Source organism: Tinamus guttatus, unplaced genomic scaffold, assembly GCF_059628265.1.
Source record: "Tinamus guttatus ecotype Peru unplaced genomic scaffold, ASM5962826v1 Tinamus_guttatus_pri_ptg000384l, whole genome shotgun sequence".
NCBI lineage: Eukaryota > Metazoa > Chordata > Aves > Tinamiformes > Tinamidae > Tinamus > Tinamus guttatus.
This window is the reverse complement of record NW_028288918.1, coordinates 1,824,969-1,849,870: the sequence shown is the minus strand read 5'-3', so window position 1 is coordinate 1,849,870 and position 24,902 is coordinate 1,824,969. Positions and strand designations below refer to the sequence as shown.

The window sequence follows — 24,902 nt, the reverse complement described above, 5'->3', positions numbered from 1 at the left end:
TGGTGTCTATTCCAGAGTGCACAGCTGAGGAGGCAAGCCATGGGGCACTGTGTGCAAACAGCTGGAGGAATAGTGGATTCTGGGGAGCAGTTTGAGGCTAAGGGAGCATCTGGGGATGTTTGAGGTCTGGGGAGCATGAGGCCAAGAGAGGGGTGAAAGAAGCCCTGTGGAGTCAGCAAAGTGGGATAAGGGACAGGGAGAAATCTGCAGGAGAAAAAGCTCTGTGGTGGACATAAATGTAGGACCAAAAGAAAATGGCATCTGCATGCATGACTTTTATATAGATACATGCATACAAAGATATAGGTGTCTGTAAATATATATATATTTATATACACATGTATGGTTGATGTTCATGCTTGTGTTGTATGTCTAAAAGTGAAAGGATTCTCCCAGAAAAACTCCCCAAATCTCCTGTCTCCTGAGATATTCAGTGACTCTTCAGCTGGAAGAGGAGGCAACAGAATAGCTGGGCTGGGTATTTTGCAGAGCATTGCAAGAGATGGAAGGGATTGAGAAATGAAGAACCACAGTCACACTGAAATGTTTTTGTCAGAAGAACTCTTTCCAATAACTCTAACCTGTCACTGAACTATTTTCCCCCCTTTGCTCACCGGGTCATTCTGAATACGTCTGGGCTGCATCATGACTCTTGACAGACAGCACCGGAGATGTTTCTGAACATGTGGGGTTGGCCCAGAGGCTGCAAATGATTGGAGTGACCTTGGAAGAAGTCACAGCAGAAGTCAGGCTGTGAAGCAACATCCCTGCACAACGTGTGGCCCAAGGAGCTGCTGGGCATCCCGAGCATGGCCAGCTAACATAGTGCTTGTGCACAGCTTCTCCACCTGAACTCTTCTGAAGAATTCCCAAAGGAAGGCAGGACTGTCGTTTGAAATGAGTGCTTGTTTCTCCCGTCTGCCTGGCAAATCTTCTATCTGTTGTAGGGTGGCAAACTGAGCTGTGATGTGCTTGAGAAGAGAGCTCATTTTCGGAGAACCATCTCAGAGCATCTTCCTGCTCAAGTCAGAGTCTGGGGAGGCAGGGGCTTCCTGGCCCTGCCTCCAGCGTGCACAGTGACGTGATGGTACCTACCATCCAAAAAAGTTCTCCCCACCCCGTACATTTTTCCCAGTTGGTCTGCTACCAGCAGGGGTACTGGGGGTGGCAGGTACTGGCACATCACAGAGCAATGGGAACGGGGTGAAATGGTAGTCCAGACGCTGATTTATGCTGTCTAATTGGATGACTAATGCTACAAGCTCTCTAACGAGCTCCCGCAGCTTGGAAGAATCAACATGCAGAAACTCCCATGCAAAGCTCTTCCCTCGGATGGGATTCCCTTTCCTTACCCGCGGAGGGTGATGAAACGAGCCAGCGCTTGTAGAAGCTCCAAGCTGTTTTTCCAGGAAATCTAACTATTTTAACTCTCACATATGAGCTATGGCTTTTCCCAATGTAGCACAGCAGAGCCTTGCTCCATATGGAGCAAGCCAACATCTCACTGCCAGGCGCTGGCGAAACACATGACTGCCCAGGGTATATCACGCAAGAGACAGGAAATGGCCCCAAATGGATGCCATTTATTGACGCTCTGTGACAGATGCCAGCAATAAACTTGGCCATGAAGGCATCCTGGCTCACCTGGTGAACTGAAGGGCATTAAAAGAGTGAAGTCAGAGCAGTTCCTCTGTACCTTAGAGAAGCATTGCTAAACCTAACTAGGAACAAATACAGCCTTACAACATGTCCCATCCATTATAAGAAGTAGCGACCACAGTGGCATGCTGAAAAGCAATGCCAGCAAAAGAAATAAATGAAACCTAATAAACTGTCCCTCGGAGGAACTCAAGAGAGGACGGGAAGAGGAAAGACACAGAGAAGGTGATGAGACAACCTTTGTGCTATCCTACTTCTCCTTTTTCAGGCATGTTGCAATGCTGTTCAATAGGAAACAGGAATCTACGTCTGTTTCCCTGCTGCGTGCTCCCTGGGGAGCTGTTGCAGCTCTCCGAGAGACCTCGTATTTCTTCGCCGACCTCTCTCCAGTCCCACGTTTGTGAGTGCGAGGGCTGGGACAATCAAGCAATCAAGCACTCTCCCTGCTGGTGTTTTCTCCCCTGGCCTCATGCTGACCTCTGAGGTTATCTGACAAGGCTTTTGTCAGACGTCAGCAGGAGCCAGAGCTGGCATGAAGACAGCGGCGCAATACGGGAAGTTGTTGCACTTCTATGTCTTGCTCGGCCAAGGTGGAGAAGGCAACCCAGCATTTATGGTCTTTCAAGGGCACATGTGGTTAAGGCACTATCTGACAGCATAAGAATAGTTGCTGCTGTAAAACTGCCAGTAAAAGCAGGGCCTGAAATCTGCGGCACTACCTTGTGTCTTCTGGAGACAGTTTTTTCTTTTTTCCCTTTTAATAACTTCGCAGAAAGGGTCAGTCTAGTGGCTCCGGCAGCATGTGGTGAAGTGTTGATGTTGCCTTGTTTGGGCAGCTCTGTCACGGGCTCAGGCCCGGTTTTGGCCAAGCTCAGGTGATTCAGAGCGCAGGGAGCGCTTCAGCGACAGTGGCTTCGCAGCCAGGTGCTGAGTCACAGGCACCGTCCCTGAACTCCGTTGTTTGATCTGGATGCGACGGGCAGCGGCCAAGCATCACGCAGGACCTTTGTGTAGCCATGGGAGAGGTCATCCTGCAGGCAACAGCGTGGAAAAGCCTGTGCGTGGCCAGGTCAGAGGCTGTTGGACACCCTCTCCATGGGAATTTAGGTTTCTAGCAGAGCTAAAGGAGCCCTGAGGTTGCCTGTGGCCTTGGGCTGCATCAGGCCAATGAGGCCTCTGGTGGGTTACACACAGTGATGCCAGCAAGGGGGCTGCAGCCAGGCCTCTGGAGCTGCTGGAAAATGAAATCTCACTCCTGCTGGAAAGATTCCAATTTCAACATTTTTTTTTCTTTCTTCTTTGAAAGACGGCGAAGAGGGAAGCCAAGGTGGGGAGGATGGGTGTCAAAACAGCGTCACAAAAAGCTGCCACTGCTGAATTCTGGCGTGTTGTTTTTCCTCAGGCTCCTCAGAAGTGCTTACTTGGGAGCGAGGCACTTTAAAACGTCACACTTTGAGGGAAAATGCCTTATCTAGTAATAACAGTGAACCTTCGTCTAGCCTGAGATGCCTAAAAAAATGTTCACTTGGCTCTGGTCGGCACGGCTGCCTGCAGACCCTCCTCCAGCGCCGGCAGGCGCGAGGCGGAGGCCGTCCCGCGCGCTGGGCGCCTCGCGGAGCAGCGGTGAGGCAGCCAGGTGTCCTCCTGGTGCTCCTTCCCCACCGTGGGGGCTGGCGGAGGGGCTGCCGCGTGGCAGCCTGGGGCTCTCGGTGTGTGTGACTGCAGCGTGGTCCCTGCTGACGGGAAGGGGAAGGGACGTGCTGCAATTATAGCACATGCTGGGCAGCCGGGATTTCAAAGCAGTGGTCAAACCTTAACTGATGGAACGCTAAGAGACTAAGCCGTTGCTCCTTGGAGAAATGGGAAGGAGTCGGAGGCAATTAGCGATTTGCCTGAGGTGTTTCTGAGTGTTTGAAATATTTTGACTCAGGCTCCTCAGGCCGCCTTAGTCATTAGACCACACATCCTCCGACCTCCCCGGGTGGCATCCGGACAGTCCTGTCAGAGTGGAAATATCAAAAAAAAAGTATCTTCACGTTTATCTAGGAAGAAGTTTCCCACACTCCCTTATGGCTCTTTCTGTTTTGATTCTGAGATTTTGTTTTTCTGAAAAGTTAAAATAAATCTTCAACTGCAACTGCTGTGCTTTTTCTTGAATACAGTGTTTGTTACTAGATAATCCTTTGAGAGAAAAATATTAAAAAGTAGCACAGTATATTTATTGCCAGATTAAAGCTGGCTGAATGAGACTGATCAAATATTTTAAATACAGTGTGACATTTATGCACTGCAGAAAGCTGTTGTGGTCTTTCCAAGCTGCTGACCACTGTTCCTCTTCCTTTTGGATATGAAATATTTCTTATGGCCTTTCTCTACAGCCCTTTGAACTATTATGTAAGTGACAGATCCTGACTTTTATTCTGCCTAGTCTGTGCTGCTCCAAAAGAGCACAGAGACAAGGGGACTTCTTCTGCCCTACATTTCCCACTGGTGTTGGACCATCTCCTTTGGCCACATAAGCAGAAGTAAGGGCTAATTTCAGGCAGGCACAATGTACAAGTACTGAATCACACCCTAGTAGTCTTAGTGCTCAGCACAAAATCTGGAAATCAGTGGAAAAACATTTGTTCTTTCTTTCTTCTTCCCTTGAAGCCACCTTAAAGCAATTATCGCTTCTTTAAAAATGTGATATTTTGAAAACCTTTTAAGTTTTTTTTTATCTTTCTCTTTCTTCCATTTGCTATTGAATACTATCAAAAGTAACTGTAGAAGTAGAATGACTTTAATAGAATTTAAACAGGGTCTTGACCTTCTCCAGAAGGTCTAGACAAGCACTTAGAGCCTCCACCTCACATTAGAGTGATTTGAAAAATACTCCCATGTGGTGGTTGGAATGCACCAATTTGGAGGACTCTTTCCAAGAGAGAAAGCTTGTAAAAAATTTTTTTAAAAAGCATTTCTTTGAAGAAAAGTGGATATTTGTAGATAAATAAGTGTAGTATTTTTCCCAGACCCTTTATTTTAAAGTTATATAGTAACTACCCAGAGAATTTCTTCAGCTGCACACAAATCTTCCATTTTTAAAGCCATGAACTTTGCTTTTACTTAGTGCCTGTTTGCTTGAGACCTTCCTGACCTGCTCCTCTGGCAGTGTGCAGTGGTAGTGCTGGCATGTGGGGAGACCGAGACATGAGCAGAGCACAAGAAAATTGTACTGCACTTTGTGTCTTGACCGGCATTTCTCCATTAGAGTGAGCTCTGGGAGAGCACAGAGCACCTCCCTGTGCAAAACTCACAGTGGGCCAAAGTCATTTAGCTCTGAAGTTCAACTTCAGATGCTGCTCATGGACAAAATGATCTAATCAAGTACACAGTGGACTAGGCATATACCAGCCTGCATTTCATCTGGGTACTACAGGTCTTTCAGACTGAAAAGGCTGTGTTGATATGTTCTTCTTGCTGATGTGGCCTTTAAATTACAATTAGATTTATCTCCACTCTGATCAAAGTTGTTTTATAATCCAGCACTGTCCTAGAAGCTGATAGAGCAGCATTCCTGACCACCACAGGCATTTTTTGAATATCTCAATTCTAGGATTTCACTCCCTGCAGTCAGTGGAAAAGCCTTCAGGGTCATACAAGGGCTAGGAATCCGCTGGAAAATAATCCTTGCTGGAAAACCAGCACTTCCCCTCCACACCACTGCCTGCTGACAGCAGGGGTGAGAGCAGCCTGGCAGGCAAGGCTGTGGGAGCCGTCTTCCTTTCGCTACTCTCTTTTTACAGTAAGTCAGATTACAGACAAGCAGAGTAAGGAAGGCACCAGTGGTCCCCGCTCTCCCGCCGGAGCCTCCCAGGAACTGGAGAATGTCAGAGAATAAATCTGGCCCAGAGCTCAAAGAAAGCCTATGAATGATATTTTCTCTTCAAAGCCTTTAAACAGGCATTCTCTGGGTCACATAGCAAACTGGATCAAACATAGGAAACAGGGTCAGAGCTGCTGCCACACAGAGAAGTGCTCCCTGGGGTCAGGCCGTTGCAGCCCCATCCGTTGACACTCAGACAGTGGCTTTACCTTCCTATTTTCCTGCACTTCCTTTCCGTAGCTGCTCTCTAGGTGCAGCTGGCTCTTTCTGCAGCTGCCGCTCTCATCCTGTGCGCATCCTGTCCCACGACAAGGGGCTGAGCCCACCGAGGACCACCACATCTGCACATGGCAGGGGGAAACCTGCTGGCTCAGTCTTATGCTTTCTCTCCTCAAAACTCACCCCTTCGTCAGAGCCACCCTCCTCTGCTTTTTTTCTCCTTCACAGTCCCTGATCTTTTGAGCTCTCTCATCCCAAAGTCCTGCTGCCCCCTCTCCTCTTGCCTCCTTGCTCAGGATCCTGAAAGGAGGACCTATGTTTATGCCAATACCACCCATTTTAAACTTGCCCAGTTACCTGGTGGTTTTGATCCCTGCTTTATTAAATAACCCCAGTCCTCAGGTCAGCAGCAGCTTTTTACTCTGCCCATATTTTGTCTTTCCTCAGCCCCTGGCCATTCATCCTACAAGCTCACCTTAGTCTTTCTAAAACGGAGGAAATCTCCCTCAAACCAACCAGCCTCTCCAACTGCAGCTTTATCTCCTTCTTCCTGTTTACTGCCGAGGTCCTTGAAAGAGCCATTTATTCCCATTGCCACAGCTTCCAGCCTTTATTGGGGATTTCAGGACATCTCCCACCTTCTCGGAAACCTTGCCCTACTGACTGTTCTTGCCAAACCGAGAGGCTTACTATGTCATACTTGATGATCTGTCAAGTCACCACAAGTTACCCTGCTCTCTCTAGTTTATCTGAAATGGGACAGCTGAAATCATCTTTTCCTCTGCTCCAGCCAAGCCAACCTACCTCCCCATGCCCTCCATTGCCATCCTGCTCATGCTGACATTTATAACCCTGGGCTAAGCAACCTCTGCCCACAGTTCAGGTCAACTTTCCTCCTACTCTTCTTCCCCAAGCTGGAGCACCCCAGACTGATCTCTTCTTCCGCTCGCTCCATTTCTGGCTCCCACTCACACTTCCCATTTCCCCATCATCCCCGCTGCTCCCTGGACTGCCAGGCGCCTCGCTTTTTCCCTGCTGACCAACTTCCGCATCTTCCCAGCAATGCCTTAGTGCTTGCTTCGTTCATCCTGTGCTTCACCCACGATCTCTGCTCAGTATTATTTGTTCCTCTTTCAGGCTCTAAGACAAAAATATCTCCCCACCCAGGCAGCCCGCGCGGTCGGTCAGGTTTCCTCGTGAGCTGTGTGAGCAATGTTGTTTATGTGCCGGGCAAACACACAGGCCCAAAGGGAAAGAGCAGGCAGTTCCTGTGAAAACTCTTGCGCTTGGTTCCCATAGTGTTGCTTTACTTCAGCTTTTCTTTTTTTAAAGCCTCATCAGTCATATTCTTGATTTTTATTTTCATGCACAAATACAGGCGCACTCCCTCTGTTGCTGGCATAAGAGGTTGTTATAGTGCTGCAATTCATTCAGGGAGAACTACCCACTATATAGGGCAGGAGCGCTGAAAGCTTCAAGGGTCACAGTCATAAATCTTGCTGACTCTCTTGTTTATTCCCTGGCAGAGGTGTGTTTTCTATGCTCTTCTCCGCAGATTTCCATTATCCCTATTTCCCTCTTTTTGTTTCATCTCACACACGGTGGTTATTCCAGCAACCTCCGTCCCCATGCTGCTTGCTGCATGGTGCAACCCCTTCCTTGCTCTCTTCCCACCTCGTTTTCCCAACAGCCTGGGTGAGCATTAGCAGCACCCAGCTTTTCTGCCCCTACGCCCCTTCCAAAGGGCCCTCAAAGCCCAGCCATGGCTTTGTCACCCCAACCCCATGCCCCTTCCCCCTGCAGCTCCTGGGAAAGGGGAGAGTGACAACGCTTTGAAGGGTGGGCAGTGGAGGAGGCCCTGGCCACGTCGCCATGCCCCTGCTCCTCTCCTGCTCCCACAGCACCCTGCTCTCTGCCATGGGGAGCCTCTGGTCAGGCCTCAGCGCAGGCCGCCGGGCTGCAGTGATCCCCCTTGGGTCTGTGTTCTGGGAGAAGAACAGAGTAACGAGTCTCATGTGAGCTGGTGCACCGCCTTTTATGCCCCGTGAGCACTCAAGGTGGCCCTCCCGCTTGTGCTTGGGGCGCTGGACACAAAAGCGGCGGGAACAAAGTCCAAAACGAGGGTGGCGCGGGTGCCACCATGTACCTTGGGCTGAGGGCTCCTGCACAGGATGTGGGCCGTGCCGAGCCACAAAGAAACCCACAGCTCAAGCCTCCTCCTCAGCGTCTTGACCGCGGCTCTCCATGTCCCTCGGGGTGGGCAGCTTGCAGTCTCTCATGCTCGAGCCATCCCGCTTTCCACAGGCTCCTTAAATACACTGTGAGCCGCAGAAAGGATGACATGCCCTGACCACAAAGTGCTGCTCTTGTCCCGATGACTTGGTGATCTCTCCCGAAATGTCAGCGGCGGGGTCTGGCACTGACTGGGACTGCGTGTCTTGCAACTAAGCTATCAGTCAGAAGAGAAAAGAAATAATAAAAAATGCCCTGTCTTAATAAAGTTGTAATTTAGGGACACGCATTGGTTTGCACATTCTCTCAGGTCCATGAAGCAGATTAGCTCCCCACAGTACCTGAGATGGGATGGAAAGCTTTTAGATCCTTTAGTTTAACAACTATGAGGAGAATTTAGCTCACTCTCCACACCTGGGGTGTCTTCCTGAATCATGGGGACTCAAACTTGCACTGGTCACAGTGTCATAAGACACAATTTGGTTTATGAATTGCACAGGCTGGATGATACCTAAGGTCCTATCCCTTGTTCAGAGCAGAGCCGACTTAGATTGGGTGGCTCCGGGATTATTCATCTGGTCAAGCTCTGAATATTTCCAAGGGTGCAGATTGTACAGTCTCTCTCGTCAACCCAGTCTCTCTCTTGTCAACCCAGTCCAGTTTGTGAACACCCTCACAGTGATTTTTTTTTCTCTGAAATCAGGATTTTTTTAGCTCATGTCAGGTGCCTCTCATCCTGTCCTGGTGTACCTCCGATGAGACCACCTTAGATCAGAGAATGCCAGTTCCTTGGCTTGTGCTTTTGATATTCTGGCTTCAGAAATCCCAGCTGTTCATACAGTATTTACAGGGAGCCAACAGCTTACCTCTTTGCCTGGAAAACACAACTCCTGGAACAAAAAGCTTCCAATTCAAGGGACATACTAAAAGCACCAGCCTTGGTCCCCAGCCCATTAGTCTGACATATCCAAGCCATTAACAAAGCTGGTGCAGTCTATAGAGCTGGCCATCTCAAATGCCTAGCTGCCAGACGGGCCTCTGCAGTCCTCCAGGAGCACTGCGCTATATCTTTGCAGCATTTTATTGCTCAAAAATAGTTCTGGCATTTCCATCTGCAGCCAGGTCCCTGGATTGCTGATTAGCTATTGAATGCATTGTAGTGATGTTCAGTGCTGTGGAAAAAGAACTGAGCCCTGCAGAATGGTGTCAGAAAGAAAGAGATTGTGCTCTTGCCATTGAGAAAATGGGAGCCGAAGGATCAAAGTCTGTGACTAATGACACAAGCCACGAACCCCTGGGAATATGGCTAATGCAATAAGCCAGGCCTGGGGTTCAGAGCAGGAACATCTTAGCAGTAAAAAGGGTAAACGAAAGATGTTAGAATTGAAATTACAGTCCTGCTGGGGTCTGTTTGCTCAGAACTGCACAAACTGTTCATAGTTTGGGCCCAACTAGCAGCAAGATTATCTTGGAATTACCTCTCCTCTGACTCATGACGTGTCTGTATGCCTTGACTGTAATGTGACTTCTGCATGTGTGCAATCATTAGGAACTCATTCATTTTCATATTTAACACAATGCAGACATTAAAACATGTGCAGAACAGAGCTGAGATGAAGAGAGCTCACTGGAGCAGTCCCGAAGAGAACCAGGGAGTGAGTAGTAGTTAAGCAGTGCAACAAGTGGGGCTGCAGGCCCATGGCTGCTTATTAACAAGAACTAGCCACAAAGTGACTATCCACATACTGCCCTGGGCTCCTCCACACAGCCTCGGACTGAGGCATTTGCTCCTGCTGCAAAGACTGTGCATCAGGAAAAGGATAAAAAATGAATCTTCCTCCTCATGACTGACCCACTCATGGGGTAGAGATAAAAAGGATTTTCCTACCCTCAGACATCTGCGTCAGTCTCAGCTTGGCAGGATCCCTGATGTCGGAGGCAATGGTGGAGAGACTGTAGTTTTTATTACCTGCTGTTTGTTTGAATTCTCTAGTCACTAAAACAGAAGTTCAGCCCACTTGCAGCTTTGTATGTCACTTGTTTACTGACCTGGCAAATAGGTCTTTGTGCTGATAGGCTTACTTGATATAAAGTTTTTTTTTTTTTTCCCAGAAGCTGGGACATGAGGAAGGTGAATGCTGGATCACAGCGGTTAAAAAGAAAAAAAATGCTCACGATGCAAAAACTCTTTTTTTTTTTCCTTGCTTGAGCATAAATTAATTAAAGCCAAAGCTTAATGCTGGTCACTGAGCAGAAAATCTAACCTAGTGGGTGGGCAGTCAATCCTGCCAGACTCACCACATCCACTCGGTGGGGATACCCAGAGCGTTACCGGAACTTGTCCAAATCCTTTGTACGCTCTCAGCCAAATTTTGCAGACGCTTCATAATTCTGGCGGGTGAATAATGAGGATGCGCTGATCTACTTACTCAGTGTGTGGGGCTGCTTACGCAGAAAGACACTACAGCTTTTCAAAGTCAAGACCACACCACCGCGCTCTGTTTTCTGGCGGCTGTGCACACCTTCTTCCACTACCTCTGAACTCCGGGCGATGCTGCAGCCCATCACCCTCAAAGTGGGCAGAAGATAGGGCCTCTGTGTTTGGCATTTAGCATGTAATTACAGAGCATTTAGGGGATTTCGCTGGCTTGTGCTTGTGCATCCAAGAAATGGAAATGTCAGAAACAGCTCATATCAGTTTGTTAGCGAAAGAAGCAGCACTGCTATTACTGCCTATAAAAAACAACTCTGGGTTATCCCAGAAGAACAAGGAAGGCTAGGTAATTATGGTTTTGGCACAATTAGTACTCACTGAAGGCATTTGCAGTCAAGCCAAGACAGCTGACATACTCTTTCTTTCCAAGGGAGTTGAGACAACTTTGCACGTTACCAGAGTCCCCTCTCTGTTTCTGAAACACAGCTGCTAAACAGCGCGCGTAGTCACTAACCAGCTGTTTGGGGTCGTCTGCGAGAACCGGTGGGGTAACTTTTAGGTAGACAGGACGCAGTTGTCTTCTTAAACTATTCAGGACCTGGAGCATACCAATTATGCCAGCTCCAGAGCTAATGAAAGGCTCAACAGCTGCGAGGGCTTTCAAGGATAACAAACTGCACCAGTGAGGGAGCCGCCGGGAGCCAAGGCTGGATGATCTGGGAATGCGGGGAGGAATTCACCCCTCCGACTGCCCCCACACCTCCCTACAGCCTCTTGGAGGCTGCAGTGACTGCGGTGTCTGGAGGTCCCCGTGGGACGGCGGGTGCAGAGCACAGCGAGCCTGGCTTGCTCTTCCCCGGCTGCCCACCGCAAGCGGGAAGGCAGCTGCAGCGCTGACGTGAAAAGCCACCAAAGACAACGTGGGCTCGCGCCGGCTCCGCGGCTCGAGCAGGCACCCACTGTATCTGCACAAAGCCCTCTGCTGTCGAGACATCCAGCAGCGCAGGAGAAAGGAGCAGGATTTCTCATGGGAGAAGGAACTGGTAGAGGGTACAGAGCTTCCCACACTAGGCTGGAATTGCATGGAGACTCCAGACATGGAAGAAGAGGGTCGCCATGGAAATGCCCCTCTGGAGCAGCTTTATCACAGCCTGCCCGTGTGACTGCTGCACACAGTGACCCTGCGCAGTCACGGCGCCTTTCCAGCCGTGTCCCTGCACGGGGCTGTGCCAGCAGTGTGCAATAGCTAGCGCTTTACGCACGCTGCAGCTTCGCCGGGTGCCATCCAGATACGCTGCTCCTGCCAGGTGGGTCAGCGCTATTACAGGCTTTGCTGGCAGGGGAACAAAGGCAGAGAGAGAAAGGCGGCGAAGGGGAAAAAGTTGCAACATGAGGCAATTTGCACTTGATACAGAGGGAAAAAAATGCAAGTTTCCATAAAGCAATGAAATACATATGCAGAAAGAGGGGAAAATGTTGCAATTTTGGCTTTCTGCCACTTCCCTCCCCCCTCCAATCCAATCTAACTAGTGCTGCTTTTCCTACTCCTTCAGACCCCTCACCTCGCCTGCTGCACCACTGGCACTGCGGGAGGGGAAGCCCAGGAGGAACCCGTGATGCCCACAGCCCATCAGCAAGGGCTGATGAGCAGCATCAGGCAGGACCTGCGTCGGTGCCGCTGCCCGACGTTCTCCCTCCCCGTCTCCTTCCCGGCTGCCCCTGCTCCAGCAGTGTGCCCAGCTCTGCATCCAGCAGGAAGTTTCCAGCTTTCCTGCGCTACTCCAGGGACAGAAAGTCACAGCCAGGCTAGGAGCTGGCCTTCCTTGCTTCAGCTTTGCGAGGAAGTCTGTTTTATAACTCTGTATTTTTATTATGTCCACAAATGGCTTTTATGTAAAACGACTCTCCAGTGAGACAGTAAAGGCCAGCAGCCTACTCAAGTGACATTTCTGCAAAGTTTCCTTGTCCTTCTCTGTGACATTTGCCGGGGCGCTGGGGAACGGCGGGTCCTCTGTGTCAGGACACTGTGACACGGCCGTGCGCTTGGCAGGCACATGCCCTCTGCGGGCTCATTCCACGTGGAAACGTGAGCTGGATGGCCCTGCAAACCCGTAATGCACCAATGCACCTGCCTCCGCGCTGCTCGCTCCATCCTGTGCCATGGCAGTGAGGTGGTGGCAGTAGTTCTGCCTGGCCACGGGTGCATCGCCTCCGCAAGCAGCAGCAAGAAGAGACTTGGGAGGGATTCCTCCTCCACACACACGTGTGCGCCCGCACGCACACACTGTTCACACGTTGGAGCCTGGAGAGCAGAGCTTGCAACGAGGAGAGCTGCTGCTGCTGATTCACGGGGCTACCTCCCACCTCAGCCCTCTGCCCTGCCGAGTTCTGCTCGTGGATCATGGACTCATTTGTCAGCAAAAGGCAACACCTTCCCCACCGCAAAGAACACCTCTCCTTGCAAGCTGTCTCTCTGACAACAGGCAGCAAATTCTTTTCCAGGCTCTTCTCTGCTCAGGAGGCTGCGATTTCCCCCATCTGCTGTGCCAGTCCAATATTGTTATCTCCTAACGCTGAATTTCCACCACCCAGGCTCCAGTCTTATCCTCTTCCAATTCACTTTTGGACCTTCCCAGGTTTTCCTCCAAATACTTTCAACAGTCATTGACCCCGAGTTACCAACTTTTAAAACTATATTAAAGCAGAGTGCCAATCAGCCCCACATCCCCACTGTGCTCTCTTCTAAAGACAAATTCAACGAATCATTAACAACATGTTCAGGAGAATTTGTCTTTTTTTGCCCAGTTCTGAAGCTGGACACAGACTTGGGGGAAAATTTTACCATGGGAAATTCCTTAGTGAATGGCTTCAGTGACTGGCATGGCATTGCCCGCTGAACTTTACTGCCATCCATGCCTTTAATACTCACTGCTCATTCTGTGGGTTTGGTCTTGGCATTTCTAGCTCTTGACTCCCAGACCAATATTGCCTTTCCATAAAGGTTGTTGCATAGTACATTCTCCAAAAACACTCATGTAGCTGCTGTGTTATTTGAGAAGGCCCTTGTTTATGAAAAACAGATTAAAAATGGAGCTGGACTCTGAAGACAGAAGAGCCTTCTGTAGGCTGCTCCATAGTAGGTTTCTTTCCAGCAAAGTTGTAGTAATAGATGTTTTCACCCCAGCCCCGTGCTATATGTGGTGATGAGCTTTTCTCTGGTCTGAGCTCTGTTCACACTACATTTCAAGCTTGTGCTTTACCTGTTTCAGAGCTTGTTCTGTAAAGGAACTTATTCCAAATCCATCAGGAGAAGTGCTACCTAATAGCACTAACAGAGAAGGCACACATCCCTCCATGGCTTATCATTTTCATTTCAAAGGTGATGAATTCACTCTTTGATGGAGGAAAATATTTATTAACACCATTAATAGGCTGAAACCTTGAATCTCAGTTTAAACTGCATTTGACATTACCAATAACCAGAACAGTTTCATGCTGTCAGAGGAATGCAATAGAAAATGTCTTGACTTTCTTATCTACTGTCTCTAGTTGTTGTTAACAAACGAGGATGGGTTTGGCCCTCAGATTGGTTTCTATTGACAGGTAGTGAAGCAAGACAATGTCCCTGGAGGCCTTCCAGACTGTACACCCTACCAGTGCCAGTGCTCTCCGTCCCAGATCATTAGCGCTGACAGGAGGTGTCTGCAGCTACAGGGTTACGCGCATAGACCCACCAGAAGTGGTTCTGCACTGGAACCTGGAGCAAATCAATACTCATTTTGTTTCCTTCCTCCACGCTCTTCCTCTGACCGTTACGAAAGACAGAACATAGAGTCTTTCAGCTCAGAAAGCCCTGTTGGCATCAATGACTGACCTACCCAAGTAGGATCACGCTGCCTAGAGGAATCCATGCCACAGATCTTGGCTCCTGCATAGGCATCTATGGGATGTGTTCAGCTCCTGACTTTCACATCTTTATTTGCATTGGGAATTGCTGTGTAACTAGGTCTCTTGCTGATCTGACCCCTGTGTCCAGCAATGTTATTCTTAAAAAAAAAAAGAAAAAACGTGTAGAATATGATCTTGCTGTACTTGCAGCTCCAGGGTGTGAAAAATGACATGCTAATAGAGAAAATAACTTCCAAGAATACTTGAACACCAGTTACTGTCTTAAAAGACAACTCTAAAGGGCTGGAGAGCAATGTGTCTTAACTACCAACACTGGTAGCTGCAGACATAATTGTAAAGATTTTTTTTTTCAAGTATGGAGTACAAGATTGGGGAAATGTCTGCCAAATGGAAAAGCACAAATTGAGCAGAGAAATGAAATCTGTGTTACTGATCTTCTGACAGGTGATGACTATCAGCACAAAGAAAATAGAGTGTGAGCCAACCCGAAACCCGTCTAAAATGTGTAACATGAGGCATTTCTGAAGGCAATACATCCTGCTAGATATGAGGACAAAAATGTGTGTTCTCCAGTGATATCAGTTGTATAAGAAGAGGGATAGCTCTGACTGAAGTACAAACATCTGGTTTCCTATTTCAGGAGTCACAGGCAATCTTCTCCTGTAGCACCAAGTGCTTACTCCACCCCAAAGTTAAAGCCTTTTTGAAACAATCACTGGAGAACCATCTGTTTTTGAGTAGTCTTGTCAGTACCCTTCTTGTGAAAGATATTTTCAGGATGTTAACAAACAGCTCTATCCAAAACGTTCTTCCGTGTTTCTTGTCATCCATGACTGCGTATATTTAGATGCCATATGCCCCGTATTCTTTGCTCCCTGGAAACTTGGGGTCAGTTTGTGCCAACAGTTGGACGTAAGAAACTTTACTGGCTTGTGCTATTGTTCAAAGGCTCTTGCTCAGCCCTGGGACCGAAGCTTTACACACGCATTCATGTTTGAAAATAGACTGTCCTGGTGTCCCACTCACAAACTGCGAGCCAACCCACCTCCCCCTCCCCTTCTTCGTAAGAGTCGTCTCATCCGTTTGGGCTTAGGGAGCAAGATTTCTGCTTTGTTCTCTAGAATGCTATTTATTGTCTTCCCCGTCATCACAGCCTACATGCGGGAGCAGTATGCAAGGATGTACAGAGTATGAATCAATGCCATGCACAAATCCTGTTGAGCTTCCCATGCTCTGCAACAACAGCAATCTTGAATCGCCCTGTGGCTGGAGAAAGACAGTGCCTGAGAGTGCAAAATGCCTTTAACCTTACTTCTCTCATTTGTCTTTAACCACCCCTGTGCACACTCAAAACCCTGGAGAACTCATTACATTCCTGGCCTAGAAATCGGTGTTTCGTTCTCTGTCCCTGTTCTGTCTAACTTTGGACAAATGCAATTGGAAATGTCAGAGATGCAGCTCCTATGTAATGTAAGAGGAGGATTACAGCTTTCCTGACACAGGAGCAGGAGGGTTACAACAATGCAGCTGACGTAGGAGGGGACGGGTTACAGTGCATCTGACACAGTAGCAATCGTAGGAAATGTATTTACAGGGATGGATGGAAAACAAAATTTAGTATTCCCTTCCAGGGGAGGACAATAAAGGTGTGTTGCAACAGACATGCCCCCCGCTCTGAGAAGTCTATTTCTCATTTGCCCATCAGCACAAACAATCTGTGCTGTATGGCAGGAAATATCAGACGTAAATATCACATTAATCTCTAAGGAAGGATACCTGTTTTCGTAACTTGCTGATTCGCTAAGGTCCCTTATTAGTGGCTCAGACAATAGGTGGATATATCAGGTTTCCCCTGTGGAATAACTGTACCACAGGCACTGTGCTGCAAAGATGACTTTTATTTTGTTTCTGTTTTCTTTCAGAGTGAGCAAAGTAAAGGCAGGGAGCGGGGAGGGGGAAGCTCCTGATTTTTGTTTGCATTGCAGTAGACAAATGCTGTTAATGCCCTCTTCAAAAGAGTCTGGGCTGCTCCCTGCTTGGCAGAGCTACAGGCAGACACAAGCAGATTGAGCAATTACTTGGGACATCAGGAAAGCAATAGCCTTTCCATTGCAAGCTGCAGTGAAAGCATGACAAATCACAGACGCAAATGCGATAGTAGGGAAAAAAGGTGAGGGGCCCTTATTCATTTTCTCTGGGGAAGGACGTGTAGGTATCTGCATGAGTCGCACAGAAACGAGGGGAGGCAAGCAGAGCCTGGACCAAAGGGACATAAACTCTGCCACACTGGGTCACTATTTTCCAGGGTAGTGATCAGCAAACATCGGTGGCTACAAACAACCTGCACGTGCAAACAACTCTTTTGACTCAGTCTGCTTCCTCCTGGGCACATGTCCACGTCACCCACAGCTGCACCATGAGGGCACCTCCGCATGCTATGCCGCTTCTGTAGAAAGCAGCAGGAGTCTGCTGGAGGTCGGGCTGAAGCGAAAGAGGCAGCACAACCTTCCCATCCTCACAGAGAGCCTCTCCGACCCAGTCTGGGGGAAGGCATCCACTCTGAACAAGGGTATCTGCACTGGCTTGGGAATATCTGCCAGACCTCGCCAAAGCAGGAAAACCTTCTGGAAATCCTCGCAGCTGTAAAGCCAAGGGCAACAATGAGTCAGATTGCCTTCAGTCCTCTGCTCTGCCCACACAAGGTTCCCAAAATTTCTTGAATGGGGGCAGGTACCCACCACTTTTAAAAGGCCTGCAGAAATGCCTTTGCCTATTTGTGGGGATCACAAAATCACGGAATGGTTGAGGTTGGAAGGGACCTCTAGAGATCATCTAGTCCAATCCCCCTTCTCAAGCAGGGACACCTAAAGCACGTGGCACAGGGTGGCATCCAGGCAGGTTTTGAAACAGGCCCAGCTTGCTTAGTCTTTCCTCATAAGATAGATGCTCTAGTCCCTTAATCATCTTCGTGGCTCTCTGCTGGACCCTCTCGAGAAGCTCCACGTCCCCCTTGTCCTGGGGAGCCCAGAACTGCACCCAGTACTCCAGGTGCGGCCTCACCAGAGCTGAGGTGAGAGGCAGGATCCTCCCCCTAGACCTGCTGGCAACGCTCCTCCTGCTGCAGCTAGGATCCCATTGGCCTTCTTGACCACAAGGGAACATTGCTGCCTCATGGCTAACTTGTCAACCAGGACTCCCAAATTCCTCTCCATGGAGAGATCCACAGATGATCCCAAAGAGCAAGGCAAGGAAAAAGGGGCACAAGAGGTCTGGCCTCTCATGTTGTCTTTACATCCATACTCGGAGCTTGAATGTGGGGCTCCCATTGGGAGCTTTGCGTCAAGTCAGGGGTGTCCTAGGGCTGTGAAGCCACTTGGGCTGGACAGTGGGGAGATGAAGCCTCCATGATTGTGTTGCTCAGCTCTAGAGCCATGCAGCGGCCTTTGTAGCTCTCCCTGCCCCAGCAAGGCTCTTTGGGTCCTCCTGCAGATGTGCCAAGGGATCTCTTTCCCTCACCATGCAAGGGGTTTCCAGCATCACTTCTCAGCTGCCTCCTATTGCTAGCTCTCCTGGTTCCTAGCATCCTCCACAGACACCCTGTCTCCTTCTCAGACTCTGGCTGTAGCCTTGAGAGAAAAGATAGATTCAAATTGCCAGTATGCGCAGGGAGGATGTTGGGCCAGAGAAGGGAGAGGGATAATTTCACAGGAAGGAAGCCCCTTGTCATACAGATCTGTGAACACATCATCCTCTCTTCCCTGCTCTTCTATCTGCTCTGATATGTATTTTTTTACTGTTTATTTTGCACTTTGAAGCTGGCAGCGCCTGACGGAGCATACACTGCCAAACTTCTCCATCAGGCACGGCCTAAAAATCCCAGAATAAAAGAACACTAAATGAACTGCTTCTGCTGGTAGGATCTTTCAGGGAATGCTAGCAAGTAACACACTCTCTCAACAGAAACCGCAGGCAAGCCCCTGCACTGCCTGGGGAGCCCCAGCAACACCGGCCTGGCCCCGCTGCCCACACGCCAGCTGGAGCTTGGGGACTGCCATTAAACTGCAAGTGCTAATCCTGCAGAAAGTCCAGCTAATGTGAAAAACGGGCAGCACGTCAGAGCTGCCCATTGTATAAATCATACGAACCCCAGTATGCACATAGCTTTATTTATCCTAGCTCTTGGCTAACGTTAATCAATTCAGTTGCAGAGTGGAGGATGGTTTTGCAGTTAAAGCTCTCTGCCTGGGCTCTGGACGCAGAAATGAATTTGCCACAGATCTACCATGAGCAAGACACTTCACCTTCCAGTCCTTTTGCCTTCCCAGTAGTAAAGCAGGTATAATAAGTGGGGGTATTATGTATTCTTCCTTTCTGCTATCTATTTTGTCTTTGAATGTCAGGTGGTCTTGGTGGCAAAGGGCCACTTGCAAGAATCTGCCCACACACTTCTGAGCATCGCACACTTCTGTTCCAAGAAGGAGCCCGTTTGGCTAATCTTGATGCAAAAAGCAGCAATATAAGTGAATGCAGATGCACACTGCCCCACAGACTCTTGGTGTCCTCTGTAGTCAAAAGTGTTTGGTTCAATACATACTTTATCATGTGGGATACGTACATGGATTTTCCAAGCTGTTGAGCAACCCAAGCTTCCATTAAAATCAGCAGATATTGTGGATGCCCATGATCTCTTAAAACCAGTCCACAAACTATAACATGCTTTTCATCTAGATTTAAGGCATGGTTGGGTGACAGGTGTATATTAACCTTTAGTACCAATCCTATCTTTCATCACTAAGCCTGAGCACCTGATAAAAAAAGCCAACAAAAGTGACTATTCAGTGTTCATTGTTCAGCTTCTGCATTTTACTTTACTGGGCAATGGAAACAACCTGGCCCGTTTCTCTTTTTGCATAATCTTTTCATGTGTCCATAGTCAGCTGTCAGTCAGGTTCACGTGCTCCAGCACAGTGGAGCACTATTAGAGCGACAAACATGGAAGGGAAATGAGCCCAATAAAAGAAAGAAGCTCTCAAGGGCATTGACCATCTCGCTTGCTCTGTGCTTGTACTTCCCTTAACACAAACGCAGTTAAAGCTTAGCATTAAAGGTAGATTTTGTAGCATATTGTATTTAGGACAGAACCTTAATATACTTGGTGCTGACCCTTTAAAAAGCTACTTCATAGCCCTAAATAAGGATGTATGCAGAAGGGGAGCCCTACCTACTTTTATTCCACAAGACAAGTTCAATGTATTATGTCAGTGAAATATCATCACCTTATTAATTGTGAAATGTCATAAGCAATAATGACAAAAGAAGATCATTGTTGTGATGGTAATTATGTAATTCTGATGCAACACGGCAACCAAAGGCATTCCAGTGGTCTGAAATGTATTTCTGGATACCACTGTGATGCATCAGTAAGGAGACGGAGGCTTTAAAAGTCAGGAATGTTTTTTCAAAAAAAAATGTGGTGCCAGCCCTCATTTTTTCCAGTTCAAATTCAAAGATACTTTGAAGTCATATTAAAAATACTTATGCCCCATTTTTTTTAAGATGGCACTTTTGCCTTTAAAATAAACCTACCAATATTGTACTCGATTATCTCATCTTCTTTGCTTTAAACATTTTTTGGAACACAATACTTCCATTTTATGTTTTTCTAGGCCAGATTCAGACTGGGTTTTACCAGGAGCCACTCTATTGAATTCAGGAAAGTTTTACTCAATTACACCGTGTAAATGATGGGATTCTAAAAGTAGCTCAACAAATCTGATTTTCACAATAACCACAATGGTGTTTTCTGAAGAAAATAAAAAAGGGGGGAATAGAGAGGGGGAAATGAGCTATATGGATAGCAGAGCTCCAGCCACCCTAAAGTACTAGACCAGGCTGACGTTAGCTCTAGAGGGTGAAATGGGTATAAAGAAATGCTTCTGTTTTCTGGGGTTTGTTTTCTTTCCTCCAGGTGAAGAAAGTTCCTATTGTTGTTTGTTTTGAAACTGATAGAAAATGCTGAGTGAAATGACTGAAGGCTGAATTGCTGGAAATATCGGCAAGATGAGTTCTTGAAGGGAGCGGTTTTTATGCTTATCCCCATCCAGAGATCATGCCACCCTTGGAGAAGGAGCACAGCACTTCTGCAACACAAAAACACAGCAGTTGTGTCCTCTCTGGTTCTGCCTCTTCCTAGAGGCCCTAAAAGAAAATCCTTGTGGAGACACTGTGCCTCCTCACTTTCTTTGCTTGCCTACCCTCATTAGGTACAAGCCGGCTCTGTAATTATCTCTCTCCTGACCATGGATGTCTCTCAGAAGTGATTTCTCCTTCAGTATATCCAAAACACCAGAGGGCAGCAAAAGAGTTAAAGCAGAAATTGCAAAGTATAAACTTTCCCAGCATTAACAACTGTATGGTGGTACAACAGGATCACATAAGAAGCATGAAATGACTTGACAATATCGATTCATAGAAAAAGTGGCAGAAAAGTGGTCTAATTATGGCAATACCAAAATTGGGCAATAGCTACTACTGATCAGCAGTGCTGGAAATGGTGGTAATCTGTATGTATGGAAATGGAAGAGAAACAGCAAAAGGCTGCTAAGAGTAATAGATGTGAGAGGTGGTCTTTAGTTTAATTCTAAATAAATGACACAATAACATTATAAGCCTTAACCATTACGTGCTTCTTCCTCCGCTACGACAGCTATGTGTACCCTACCCTTTGGGGTAGAAATCACAGGTATCACAGAATGGTTAAGGTTGGAAGGGATCTCTAGAGATCATCTAGTCCAACCCCTATGCTCCAGCAGGGACACCTAGAGCACGTGGCACAGGACTGCGTCCAGGCGGGTTTGGAAGATCTCCAGAGAAGGAGACTCCACAACCTCTATGGGCAGCCTGTTCCAGGGCTCTGTCACCCTCACAGGAAAGAAGTTCTTCCTCATAAGGAGATGGAACTTTCTGTGTTTTAATTTATACCCATTCTTCTCACCTCTTCCATCTTATGCAAGTAAAAAAATTCAGGATGGTGGATTCTCCTCCATGTAGCTCTCTGCTGAGGTTTCAATGCTCTCCAGGCAGCCCCAGGGCGCAGGTATCAGCCTCTCCTTAGATGGAAAAAATCACAATTTAAGATGGAGCATCAAATCTAGCCTACTGCTTCCCACCTGGGAAGAAAGAAATCATGAATCCTCTAAAAAGATACTAAAATGTTACTTTTCTGGCTGGGGCTGTCTTAAGCATTCTTCCTTAAAAGATCAGTTCTGTTTGCCATCCTAAAGCACTTAATCAATTTCAAATGAAAAGAGCAACTATAATTAAGGGGAGGAAAATCCCACTACAGCAAAGGAACCATTATTAAGGTAATCTTTTTCTTTATAACTCCTGGGGCACTGTTCACATACAGTTGCTACTGCATATGCTGTTTTTGCGTCACCTCCTCTTCATGAGCTCCATGGAGAACAGACTGTTAGCTTAATAATAACAACAATAATAATAATAATAAGTCAGCTTTTCACACAAGTTACTCCAAGCACCATGTGAGCACTAATTGAATGTTACAGTTACAATAACTGCCTTTGCCACACAATATCACCTCCCTGGCAGAGGAGGCATAGGGCTTCCATGACCTACGTCTTGCCAGTGGTTCCACGTAAGAGGTCCCTCTTCCACAAGGATCTCCAGCCTCCTTCCCACTCGCATTTCAAGGCTTGCAGATTTCCAGTCCCCCCACTCACCATAAAAGAGCACAGGGACAGTGTGCCATGCCTGCATGAACTGCATGCACTCGTCAAACCAAAGGGCTAGTGCCCAAGTTACTGAGGGTGGCAAAGCAACATTATTTATTAGTTAAGAGAAGCAGAGGAAGTCTTGTTTGCTTTTCTGGGATACCATGATGGATCTCTCTCAAATGTACTGATGACAGACTGCTCAGCCATCATGTAATTTAATTTGCATAGACCAATATTTTTTTCTTATTACAGGCATCTTCCTTAAGTTTACACTGAGTGACAATCAGCTTGCTCTTCCTACATGGAGAGCCCCTTTGAGCCCCTTAGAGAAGTCACTCATGGACCCTAGGGAGCCCATCAACCACCCATTAAATGATCATCTCAGTTGCTCGAGACCTTCGTCATGAAGTATGGAGCTGCAGCTCTCTCCCACTCAAGGCACCACCTCACTCCAAGGAGCCTGGAGGATCCAATCTGGTGCCTCTGGAGGGAAGGCGGCGGGTCACTGGCCAGTGTGCTATGAAAGAGACTTGCCAGGTTAGGTGAAAGAGCTGGAAGCCCACCCGTTGACTGGGTAGTTACTTGTAAGAAAAAAAGTCTCCAATGACTCTAATAGAGAAGATTAAGTTGAGTAACAGATGTACCAGCCTGGATGACTGTATTCAGGACTTATTTGCAAGGCTAGCACGGGATTTGAGACCAAATGTGCAAGCAACTTGGCCACTTACTGTGCCAACCCCGGACCCCTAAGGAAGTGCGACCTCCGCTTTACATGTGACCTCGAGGGAACCTCCGGGACGCTGCGGGTGGCTCTCAACCAGCCCGCTGCGGTAGCCGCAGCCCCTGCGCGCACACGGGCCAGATCCCGAGCGCCGGCCGCCAGGGCAGGACGGCATCGGAGGCGCACAGCGTGCATTACACGCCACGCGGTGCGCGTACCCGTGTATCTGCTTTACGGCCGCTTCCCTCCGCTTCTGCGCCCCCAAGTCCTCCCTGCACCGCCCCCATTCAGCAGGGACAGCGGGATCCCCCTGCGGGCGCCGCGCGCCCCGGTCCCCGCGCCGGGAGCGGGCAGGGGAGCTCCGCGCGGAGCGGCGCGTCATGGCGGCGCGGGGGTTAACGGCCGCCGGCCTCGGCGGTTGCGGCCGTTGCGGCGGTTACGTGGCGCGCGCCGGCAGGGGGCGACCCGCCGCCATCGGGGACGCCGCGTCACGTGACCGCGGAGAGCGCCCCCTTCCCCCCCGCTCCGGGCGGGGGAGGGGGGAGCCGGGGACCCTGCTGCCCCCTGCCTGCCTGCGCCCTGACGTCACCGCCCCGCCGTCTCCCTGGCGACGGCTCCATCAGCGCGCGCGTCAGCGCCGCGCGTTGCCCGGCAACGCCCCGGTGCCTCGCTCCCCTTCAGCCTCGCGCCCGGGCGCGCGTCGCGCTGGCGTCAAAGTGACGTCAATGGGCCCGTCTCGGCTTTCGGCGCGGGGCGGGGGCGCGGGGCGGCGCGGGGCGGGCGGCGGGGCGGGCGCGGGGGCGGGCGCACGGGAGGGCTCAGCCCACCCCGCGTGCTCCGCCGGCCCCCGCCGCGCTGCCCGCACACACAAACGCGCACACACACGCGCGCGCAGCACAACGCGGCGGCGGCATAGCCCGGCGCGAGCAGTTGCCGACAGCGCCCGCCGCCCGCCAGGTACGGCGCCAACGGCCGCGCGGCGGCCGCTCAACGGTCGCTCAACGGCCGCGCGCGGCGGTTGGGCGGCGCGGCGCGGGCGGAGCGGTGAGAGCCGCCGCGTCGCAGCAGCAGCAGCCGCCGGAGGAGGAGGAGGAGGAGGAGGAGGCGGCGGCGGCCCGGGCGCTGCCGAGGGGTCCGTGCGCGCCGCGGCGCCGTGCAGGTGCAGCGCCCATGCGGCCCTCGTGAGCGCGGCGAGCGCGGCCCCGCACCCGCGCGCACCATGGTGATCATGGCAGAGTACGCGTCCGTGCCCGCGCCCGTGCCCGCGCCGGCCCAGGCGAGGCCGCTGCGAGTCGGGTTTTACGATATCGAGAGGACCCTGGGCAAAGGCAACTTCGCGGTGGTGAAGCTGGCCAGGCACAGGGTGACCAAGACGCAGGTGCGTACGCGGGCAGGATGGGGTTTGCCAGGGGTGCCGCGCGCTAAAACACGCGTGATGTTTGCCGAGCTGCCGGCGGCGGGCCGCGTTATCTCCGCAAACATAGTAAAATAAACTGGCATCGGAGATCAAGGGGAAGGCGGGAAGCTGCGCAAAGTGCAGCGGAGCGGCGGGCTGCACGGCGGTCGTTGGTGCGGCCGTTCCTGGGAACTCAGAAGTTTCCCTGGTGTGTTAAATGGAACTGACAGAACTAAAACAAAGAATACTAAACCAAAACAAAGAGCATATTAAAAATAACAATTCTAGGTGTTGCAATAGCTTCAGTGGATAACTCAGTTCGCTAGGAGTCCAGCGAATTAATGAGCTTTTGTAGACTTTAGACATGCTTATTTTCTGATTTTATGTTATTTCATGCATGCACTGTGTATATTTAAAAAGCAGCTCTCAGTTATCTAACCTATTTGCAAAAGCAATTTGTTAATGTACATCAGCTCTGTTCCATCTGCAGTTTGAACAGTAATCTGCAGTATCTGTAAAAGTCTGCAGTATCTGTAAAAGTCGTGTTGGTCACTGTAATAGAAAATAGTCGTTAATAGTTAGTTTCCCACTAGCATGGGGTGGATTAAAAGATTTACAGAATTCCTCCAGTGCTAATTTCTGCAGTTCCGTTCATTACCTTCTGTGTAGTGCTTTTACGTAGAAAACAAAAATGAAAAAGTTCTGTGTTGTGAATTCTGTGCAGTTCAGAAAAA

General features: G+C 49.2%; 2 protein-coding genes across 2 annotated transcripts in view; one reads left to right on the top strand and one right to left on the bottom strand.

The window, feature by feature from the left end:
- The window catches only part of AGPAT3 (1-acylglycerol-3-phosphate O-acyltransferase 3), a 315,407-nt gene extending 291,434 nt beyond the window's left edge, over window positions 1-23,973 (bottom strand). Inside the window, exon 1 of the mRNA XM_088530661.1 lies at window positions 23,959-23,973. The gene's annotated coding sequence lies outside the window, so the exon portion shown is untranslated. The remainder of the gene's footprint in view (window positions 1-23,958) is intronic.
- Window positions 1-24,902, top strand: part of SIK1 (salt inducible kinase 1) — a 312,481-nt gene that overhangs the window by 277,473 nt on the left and 10,106 nt on the right. The window contains exon 2 of the mRNA XM_088530652.1: window positions 23,959-24,150. Coding sequence (XP_088386778.1) covers window positions 23,959-24,150 — 192 coding nt within the window. The remainder of the gene's footprint in view (window positions 1-23,958; window positions 24,151-24,902) is intronic.